The sequence below is a fragment of the Amphimedon queenslandica genome, unplaced genomic scaffold (genome assembly GCF_000090795.2).
Source record: "Amphimedon queenslandica unplaced genomic scaffold, v1.1 AMPQUscaffold_13458, whole genome shotgun sequence".
In the NCBI taxonomy this organism is placed as follows: domain Eukaryota; kingdom Metazoa; phylum Porifera; class Demospongiae; order Haplosclerida; family Niphatidae; genus Amphimedon; species Amphimedon queenslandica.
In genome coordinates this window covers 307,761-318,584 of record NW_003546306.1, presented here as the reverse complement: position 1 = coordinate 318,584, position 10,824 = coordinate 307,761, and the positions used below count along the sequence as shown (strand labels likewise).

The 10,824-nt window shown below is 33.6% G+C and overlaps 1 protein-coding gene and 1 long non-coding RNA gene across 2 annotated transcripts; both read left to right on the top strand.

The window, feature by feature from the left end:
- Positions 1 to 6,346: 6,346 nt before the first annotated feature.
- On the top strand, positions 6,347 to 6,874 carry LOC109581140 (uncharacterized). Its single transcript, XR_002184531.1, has 4 exons — positions 6,347 to 6,432; positions 6,481 to 6,546; positions 6,651 to 6,719; positions 6,773 to 6,874. It is a non-coding gene; the product is annotated as an uncharacterized LOC109581140 (long non-coding RNA).
- Positions 6,875 to 7,115: 241 nt separating this feature from the next.
- Positions 7,116 to 7,637, top strand: LOC105312281 (anther-specific protein SF18-like). The gene has a single exon (XM_011404800.1). The coding sequence runs from the start codon at positions 7,116 to 7,118 to the stop codon at positions 7,635 to 7,637; it is 522 nt and encodes a 173-aa protein (XP_011403102.1).
- Positions 7,638 to 10,824: the final 3,187 nt, after the last annotated feature.

The window sequence follows — 10,824 nt, the reverse complement described above, 5'->3', positions numbered from 1 at the left end:
TACACAAATCAATATTGGTTCCGTGTGAAAGGTGAAGTCAAAGCAATAATTGCTGAGTATGGCTCACCAACACTTTTCCTAACATTAAGTTGTGCTGAATATGATTCAGCTGATATAGCACAATATTTTAAGAAAAGTGAATAATGCACCACAATCATACAGTATTTCTAGATTATGTACTGAGGACCCTGTTTCAGTATTACGACAATTTTCATACAAATTTAAGGATTTCTTTAACATAGTCATTCTACAGAGAGGTGTTCTAGGCAAAGTAGACAATATCATGTTAAAAAAGAATATCAAATGCGTGGAGCACCTCACTATCACATCCTCCTATGGAATGAAAATGCTCCTGTTGTCGGTATCAATTGTCCAGAAGAAGTCTGTTCTTTCATACATGATAGAATTACCTGTCATATACCAGACAGTAATACGTCGCCTGATTTAAATTATTTGCAAACAAAGTACCAAATGCACAAGTGCAGCAGATACTGCAAGCGAAATATTAAAGTCGGCAATACCTATGGATCTAGATGCCGATTTGATTTTCCTAGACCAGTAAGAGATAGTATTTGCATCAATGATGATGAAAATTCCTTGAAATCATGCAATAAAATATATTATCTCAAACGAAATGAAAAAGAAGTTCGAATCAATGACTACAACCCTTTACTGTTGAAATTGTGTCGTGCAAATATGGACTTGCAATACATAGCAGAGATGAGTCTTTCCTTAACAGAGTATGTAACTGGAATTGTCACTGAAGCAGAAAAGAGACATGCACAGGACTTATGTGATGAAGTCAACAGCTGTGACAACATATACAGCAGGCTTTGGAAAATCGGCCAAAAATTACTTCGAGCTAAAGAAGTAGGACTATATGAAGCTAGCAATCTTCTTGGTGAAAGTTTATACATAAAATCAATAACCGTACAGTACGTTAATGTGTACTTGCCTCATAAGAGGAGCAGAAAAATAAAAAACTATTCATATTTAACTAAAATAGATCGATCTTCTAAAGACATTTTTAATGCTAGCATAATTGAAGACTTTTATCGCACAAGACCAAATAACATGGAAGATGTATCTCTTTATGAATTTGTTGCTAATTACAAATTTGATAAAATAGGAGAAAATGGAGAAAGAGAATACAAACTTCGATCAAAGCCAGTCCTTCCAGACCATAGGAAATTTTATCCTATGCAAGAAGCAGAAAGAGACGATTTTTATATTTTTATTTGTGCCTTTTAGAGATGAGAGCACACTCATGATGGAAGGAGAAACAATGGAAGAAGCTTTTAGGCGTCACAGAGAGGCATCTATACGTGGCATTGAAAATCATTTCCACAAACTACAGAAATTATTAGAAGCTGAACGTAATTGGAAGAAAATAGTCAATGCAAGAAATAAAGCAGGTTTTACTGAAGAATTTCCGGATAACAAGGAAGATGATGAGCCTCAATTACTGGGTGAAATAATGGAAGCAGTAGCTGATATTGCTGACATGCATATAAATGTACCTAATTTAACATTAGAGCAAAGAGAAGCATGCTTAATGTAGATCAAAAAAGAATTTTTGATAAAATTAAGAGTCATCCTATAAGTCAAAAAGAACATGAAGACTTATTGGACAATGAGTTTTCAAGACTACTTTGATAAGAAAATATCAAACTGCTAAAAATGTTTATTAGTGGTGTAGGTGGTACTGGTAAATCATTTTTAATAGAGGCAATAAAATGCCAAGTGGATGATATATGGCATCCAAAAAGTGGTGAAATTATGTGTGCTATAGTAGCACCAACAGGTTTGTTCACATTTAATGTAGTTGGACTAACAATACATAGATTATTTCAGCTACCAATACAGCATGATGGAAAGACAGCTGGATATTGGGCTTTGAATAAAGAAGCTCAGAAAAGGATAAAAATGACACTTAAAAATTTAAAAATTATTATAGTAGATGCGGTATCTATGGTATCCAATCTAAATCTAGCATACTTACACATGCGTTTAGAAGATATATTTGGAACTGATGAATGGTTTGGATCTAAGAATATTTTATTTGTAGGTGACGTCTTACAATTGCCACTAGTTAATGGTAGACCAGTATTTAAAAATATTAGCAACAAATTAGTAAAAACTACACTTGGAGCAGCAAATGCAGTTAACATATGGAAAGAAACAGTTGAATATTATGAACTAACAATCAATGAGCAACAAAAAGGAGACGAAACATTCTTTAAGATGCTTGATTATGTTAGGCATGGCTGTCTGACTGATAAAACTATTGATACGCTTAAGAGTCGCGTATTTAAGGTTTCAATACAAGAAAAATATAAAGAATTGGAAATTGAAGGAACAAATCCTCCAATTTGCCTATTTTCTAAGGTAGACGCCTGCTAAAAAATTAATGAATTAATGTTAGAAAGTCTAGAAACTGAGAAAATGGAATTAGCATGTGTTAATGTTATTGATGAAAGTGGCAGCACAGCAAAATTTGACAAAAGCAAAAAAAAATAGAGAAACTAAAAGATCAACCAAGCAAAACAGCTGGTTTAGAAACTGTATTGTCTCTAGCAGTAGGCTGTAGAGTAATGCTAAGACGTAATATTGATGTGACTGTAGGATTAGTTAATGGTGCCATTGGTACAGTAATGGGCAATTTATGCTACACATATATCAATCAAATTTGATCATATTGATGTACCTTGTGACATAGAGAGGGTTACATCTTGATTTATGCTATCTAAGAATTTGTATATACATAAAAAACAGTTTCCCCTTATACTTTCTTATGTTGTTACTATACATAAAAATCAGGGCCTCTCACTAGATACAGCCATTATTGACTTATCGACTGATATTTTTGGGGATGGTATGGCATATGTTGCATTGTCTTGTGTAGGTACATTAAATAAATTACATTTATTATCATTTGATCCTCTCTCTGTTAAATTAGTAGTCCGTGCATTAATGAAATCAACAGGCTGAGAAGTAAATTTTGAAAAGACTTATCTCAAATCAAGAAAAGTAAAGGAAAGAAGAGAAAGATTCAAGTGACTTGTATAATTGATGATGGTGAACCTTGTACTAAGAATGCCAAGGTGTCTTTAAGTCATGTACAAAGTACTAGTAACAGTACCGTTAGTAGCAATAAACGTAAGAGTACTGATTTACAAAAGTCTAATCGCCCCAAAAAGAGTAAAATCTGTGACAATAATGCTTTAAATAAGCCTTGCCCCAAAACAGAAAAGTTGATGTTGACAGTAGTACTGACAATACTGCTTTGGTATTGCCTCGCTCAAAGAAAGATGATAAATTAATTGTTTTAATTAATTTAAAAGACCTAATAACCAAATTTAATGTCCAAGATGATGATAGTTGTAGTAGTCTCATTCTATCTATAAAACTCAAACATTAAATGTAAACCAAAAGATGATAAAACCAAGTGTGTTGTAAAAATGACCATTGTAGTAGTAGTCTGATTGCATCTATCAAACTCTGAAGCATTAAATTAAAGACAAGTAATCCAAAAAGAGATGATGATGTCATCTTTACTTATTAAGAGCCTCCCAACCCAGATGTTGTGAGAAGGAGACAATAGGATTATGTTTATTACCCTAGTAATGAAGAATTTCAAAGAAGGTGGTGTGAGATGTTAAATCTGAAATTTGTCACATCTGTTAGAATTTTACCTGGTAGTCCAACAACACCATTGTCAGATGAAAGAGTTCCTAATAGTGCTCTTGATGTCCCTGGTGATGGGAACTGTTTATTTTATGCCCTTTCATATCTCATTACTGGGTCAATTTCTCAGCATTGCGAATTACGTAAAGCAATTGTTAGTAATATGCCAAACTTTGAAGAAGAATTGTTTAATAGTACATTAAGTTCAACCAGATATTCAAACATATATGATTACATAAATAAGTCCAAAATGTATAGAAATTATGTGTGGGCCACTGACACAGAGATTATTATGCTAACTGAAATATTAGGTACAACCATATATTCATATTCACTAACTCCTACTTTTGTTGGCTGGGCTAGATATGGAACCCAAACTTTATATGGCATTCCTTGTGATACTAATACACCTGCTTTGTATTTGAAGCATGTTGGTACTAATGATTTCCAAGCAGTTAAGTCTATTAAAATTTCTTAAGCATTGATTGTTGATGGAAAGTGGGTTTGGTGTATGGGAGGTCCATCATAAAAACATTGGTTGATTAATGTGACGTATATTTCACAGCTTGTGCAATGTGAATGATGTGTGAGTGTGAAAACCATTGGTACATATCCACCCAGTATTGCTCAGTATCAAGGGATCAAACTGCTTTAAGGATGTGAGATTAATCAATGTATAACAGTGAATATTGATTACTTGTTGCTATAATTGACAGGGAGAGGGTGTGAAAGAGGTTTGGTGATCATTAGAGTTTTGCGTTGATTCAAATTGGTGTGACTATCATTTATGTAAGACAGAGGGTTAGGAAGGGAGGAAGCTGTCATTATCAAATCTGGATCTTGTTTGTGGCTTGTACTACATGTTTATTACAAATAACAGGTGCTTATGGATCTGGGCTCTGCTGAAAAGTTTTGAAGTCCTGACAAATAAAATTTTTGAGTAACATTAAAATTTGTTATTATACATGTAGTATTATTCAAGCAGTGATTCTGTACATATAATAATGATCAACATGCATGTTAATGCTGCCATCAATGCTGTGTGCATTATTATGTTAATGCTTGCCGGCTGACATTGCTTATTTGAATGATGCTGCCATCAATGCTGTGTGCACATTAAATGCTTGGCAGCTGATGTTGCGCATCTTTTATTGATGATTGTTGTAACATGTGCATGTTCTCATTAACAAAAAAATATTGTTGCACATTGGAAATTCTTCATGTACACAATGTTATTTTAAATATTAAGCAGGTCAAGAAAGTATCTTAACTGAGGATAGCATTAGTAAGCAATATTATGTCTAAAATACATGCATGCACATGCATGTATGATCCAATCAGAAATATTGTAGATGCTACCATTATCATTATTAGTTATTATGTCACATTCATACTTCGTACAGGCACAAAGACTACAACGTGGTGTTAAAGAGTGAGGTTGATGTGATTTATAATAAAGTTTGTTCACCATTACTGTTTGTGCTATTGTTATTATTAGCCTGTGAGTTTACATTGCTTACCTTTGATATGTTTCTATTACTATGCTTTACAGGTAATTACAGCTGGAAATGATTTGCTGATTCAGCAACACTTTTGCTTGATATTGGAATGTGCAATATAATGAAAGGCAAATCTGTATTTAGATGGTAACTAAATTAATTTATTTATTAAATGTAACTTAATGTTTCGTTGCAGCTCCTTGATTAGTAGTTGTATCACAAGGTAGGAGGTGCCAGTTTACATATGTATAGGTTTTATATTACTGCATATAGTCTTAGCAATGGAATATGTAGTACGATGGAGATTATTGTGAGATGTCCTATGTATTTTGGTATAGGCTATGATTCTAGGTTACATACATCCTATTTGTTTGATGATTATATCATTAATTATGGCCACAGTAAGTACTTTCTTTACTCAATATAAATGAATGCTTGCCAATGCATCTTTTGTTGTGTGCATGCATGTTCTCATTAACAATACAAAAATAATTGTCTGCACATTGGAATGTATTCATGTGGTCTATTAATGTGTATTTGCATAATGCAGGTCTCGTAAAAGAAACTTAGCAAAACTTCAGCAAATTGAACGGTGTATGTCTAAATTACATGTACAGTGTATGTACATATACTTGTATGAGTCAATCATAGCTTAATATGCATTGTGGAGCTATACATGTCTTTTATGTATATTAATTGTTGATAAATGCATGTATGCTACTGTCAATTTGTTAGTACATGTTGTATAATTTCAAATTCATAATTTACACAGGTACATATTTTACACAAGGACTTCAATGTGGGTAGAATAAGGCCAGACTTAGTAAGAGATTTAAAAGGTGAAGGGTTATTCCTCTTTGTAAGCAGATGTATCTTTATAGTGGTTTGTATGTATGTTTGTGACAAACATAAGTTACATCATGCATATACATGTACAAAGCCTGTGTGTTTACATTGCTTGCTGTTGAGGATGTTTATTTCTTACTTTGCTTTAAGGTATTTTCAACTGCAATTGATTTAATGATTCTGCAATAATGTGTAATGCAATACTTTCATAGCATGGTATATGTCTAAAGGCTATTGTCTGATTTCGTTTGTGGTAACTTAATTAATTTCTAATAAATAAACTTCGGTGTAACATGTTTTTTTGTAGCCCTTTGATCAGTGGTGCTTTCAGACTGGATGAGGTGCCAGTTTCCAGCTGCACAGGTTTCATATTGTTATAGTCTTAGCAACTGAATACATAGTATGATAGAATATTGAGATTTCATGGTTTTTTATTATTGTGTTATAGATCATGCTCCAAGGTTATAATTCTTTTTGATGATTAATATTGATTATCTGATTAACTATGGCCACGGTACATATTTTCTTATTTTCTTCATTTACTTTAATATCCTTGGATTTATTGTTAGTATGAAAAATTTAATGTTGGACTTCTAAATTTCATATATACTTTTGTAGATTATAAATGACGACGGCACTGTGCATGTTTGTGTACGTATTCAGTTTGTCCATACTAATGACTATTAGGTAAGATTTAATTTTTTAAATCATGCATTATGATAATGTGAATTTTCCTTTAGAAATATTGAAAGAAACTAAAGGGAATAAGTATTAATGTCTTGTCAAACACTTGGCATTGCTAATGTATTTTCATCCTGGCTTTACGCTGATGTATTTTTAATTGACAGTTTCATTTTTTTATTAACATTTAGTATTATAATGACAAGTTTTTTAAGTACACGTAGTAAATAAGTGATAGTTCTTGTCAGAGGCCCCTCGGGACCTCGGCCTACGGCTTCTACCTCCACCCCTGCCAGCTCTCCTTGGTAAATTGGCATACTATTACGGAATATAAATATAATATTAAGTACATCATAGTAAAGACTTACTGTTTGTCTATTCACAGCTGTGAGCTGGGCAATTATGTGCTGCCTTTGCTGTTGCAGCAAAGGCAGTCCTGGGGCAGGAGGGGCTTCCCTACAAGGGAGCACGGGTGCCACTTCAGAAGGGAGCACCAGTGGGCCTCCGTCTACTGGAGGTGGCAGGCCTCCAGCTCTTGGGAGTGCTGGAGGTGGCGGTGGAGGCCCTCCATCTCCAGCCACTGGAGGTGGTAGACCTCCAGCTGCTGGTAGAGCTAGTGGTGGTAGCAGGCCTGCTGGAAGTGGTGGTGGAGGCCCTCCATCTCCAGCTACTGGAGGTGGCCGACCTCCAGCTTCTGGTAGAGCTGGTGGTGGTAGTGGGCCTCCGGGAGGTGGTGGTGGAGGCCCTCCATCTCCATCTACTGGAGGTGGAGGACCTCCATCCACTAGTGGTAGAGCTCGTTGTGGCGGCCTCCTGGAGATGGTGGTGGAGGCCCTCCAGCTAATGGTTGTCCGCCATGATACTCATAATCCATATACTACCGAACAATATGAAAATATAATGATAGCTTATGTAATTTTGTAAATGAACTGACTTGATGCTTTTTTGGAACAAAGGTTGCAAGACTGCGGGAAAAGTTAAGCGGTGCTGTGAGTGTGAGTGGAGAAATGGCAACTGAAGCTGAATGTAAACTTACATAGTTTTAGAACAGGAAATAGATCTTAGTAATATTCAATAATGATTCATAATTATCTTTAAGCGTAAAGCCAAGACAGAAATTAAAGCAATGCTTAAAAGTTGCTTCCATTAAAAACTTATAATAAAAATTAAATATCTTTAAGTGTAAAGCCAAGACAGAAATTAAAGCAATGCTTAAAAGTAGTGTTTGTTCAACAACGCGAAACAATTCAATACTTGAGCTTCAATCTTCCTACAATACAAAAATACATGTGATATACATACTTAATTATATTAATTAATAAAGAAAATACGTACTGGGCCATAATCAGATAATCTATATTAATCATCTAAATGATGTATAACACAATAATAAAAAACTATGGAGTCTCACAATATTCTATCTTACTATGAATTCAATTGCTAAGACTATGACAATATGAAACCTGTACAGGTGGAAAGTGGCGCCTCATCCAGTGTGAAAGCACCACTGATCAAAGAGCTACAACAAAACAATGTTACACTGATGATAATTTATTAGAAATTCATTTAGTCACCACAAATGATATCAGACAATAGCCTTAGACATTTACCATGCTATAAAAGTATTACTTTACACCTTGTTGCAGAATCATTAAATCATTTACAGTTGAAAAGACCTTAAAGCCAAGTAAGAAAGAAACATCATTTACAGCAAGCAGTGTAAACACACAGGCTATGTACATGTATATGTATGATGTAACTTACCCTATAAAGGAAAATTTTGAAGGGACTACAAATTGGCGAAATGTGACCATAATTAACAAACGGTACCTTATGGTGGGTAGTGAAACTTGTCCTTATAGCCAAGGAAAGCCAAGTTCAAGAGCTCTATTTATCATAAAATTACTCGAAAGGATCCAAAAAGTTAGTATGTAACTTTTAAACACAAGTAAATAAAAAACATTTAAAATTTAAAATCAGTAGGATTAAAATGGGAAAAAGTAAAGAAACAAGAGAGTACTTGCAAACTGGTGTGAGAAGACATGCTACACCACTGCATGAAACATAAAGCCCTCACTAGTGTAACTGTGTAAGCCTTCATGGTGCATCCTCAGTATTTGGGAATAATCATAGTCTTTTGCAGGTTCATGCAGTGGTGTAGGATATCTTCTCACACCAGTTTGCAAGTACTCTCTCGTTTATTTATTTTAATCCTACTGCTTTTCAATTTTTAATGTTTTTTTATTTACTTGTTTTCATTCTTTTTTTTTAAATTAATAAATTACATTCTGTTTTGATTCTGTGGTTAGGTTAATCATATTCATGCTAATCACGTGCGCTTAAATTAAAATGGTGTCAAACCACAAACCCACGCGGTGTTTGCAGCTGGATTTTGACTTTCATTTTGTTGTCTCCTTGCTTCTTTTTGAATCCACTATTGTGGTCCTTGACCCAAGCACAAAGGAATGATGTAAAAGCCAAATGGAGCGGTTCTCTTGTTTAAAAGATTAGAGGGGCCATAGAAGAAGATGAAAGAAAGAAGAAAAAGTCTGAACAATTTTGCAGAAATTTGAATTTAGTCCTACTCTTCAAAAAAGCTCTTGCTACATTACAGTCCACTTTATGCCATTTGTATCAACAGGGATTGCAATTGCAATATCTAATTGGCTATCACAGATATCATTGGGATACAAATATTGTTTCATAAAAATAGGGCTCACTATTCTTTGTGTGACATTGCTGACCAAAATCACTAAAGCTATTCAACTTTAATTTTCTAATGCTATTTGATGCACATATCAATACGCCTATTTTGTGAGATCTGTTTTTCAAAACTGATTCTAACAATATACTTAATGCAGCATTACATTTACTGTCATATGATTTGTTCTCAAAATCTACATCTTTCATACGTGATGGCAATAAATCATCAACTATTTAAGGGCTGTAATATAATGCTTCAATAATTTTAGTAAAGTCATATTCCTTTGCTGCACTATTTGGTGCAAATAACGAGTAATTAGAACATAATCTGTATAATATTTGACCGTAGTTACGATCATAAAAATTTTTATTTAGGTGCTTATTTTTTATTAAGTGCTTTCTTTAAATTATCCTTTTCGTTATCAGGAATTTATATCTCGAAAACGTATCCTTTGTTACACTTAATATTGCGTCCCTATTTTCAAAATACCATTTCAAAGATTTTTGTTATTGTAGGTCCAGATTTTGTTGATTAGGGGATATTGAGAATACTTTTTTTTGCGAATACTGTAATGATTGTCACATAACTTGAGTTTAATGCATTGTACTATTTTGAATATGCAAGCTTATATTTTTTACAGATGTTATATGCAATTCTTGCTTTGCTTTTGACCATGTTACATTGCCGTATATAGTATGCTCTGGCGTTTGACCTATTTTTGTTATTAAAGCCTTCAAGTTGTTTTCTAACTTCATACTTTTTTACATGCTTATTTTATTTTTTGACCCAGTTAAATTACTATTTCTTTTCCTACTTTTTTCACAACTAACACCAAAATAATTACACACTTAACAACAAAATTGTAAGTAAATAATACAAAATCAAAAGTGCAGGATGAATATCATAAGTATTACTATCACAATTACTCGGAAATCTAATGCTTATCATTGTAATTACTTATCTTGATAATATAACAACTATACCAATGATTTTCAATTATAAATTACAGCAGCTGACAATGAGAACTTAGTCAAGCTTTAACCTTAAACTCACTCTAAATGAAAAGGAATTTATTCATTTTTAAAGTCACTTTATAATATTTACCTGTTAGCAGTTAATATAACTGGTGATCTCTTAATCTGAACAGTTAAAAGCTGTTAGGCAGAAAAGAGAACAACAGAGCGAGATAAAGTTGCTGCAATTCAACTGTCACTACGGCAACAGTGCGCTTGAGCACTTCATTGCAAAATGGCATTTAAGACAGAGGGTGTGTTTGAACCTCACCCAAATGATTAGAATTTATGAGATAAAATTAAACGATATACAAACCACCTTTGAGGTCCTTGACCTACTTCCTAAGGAATGATGTACAGGCCATCTTAAGCAGTTGTCTGGTTTGAAACATTA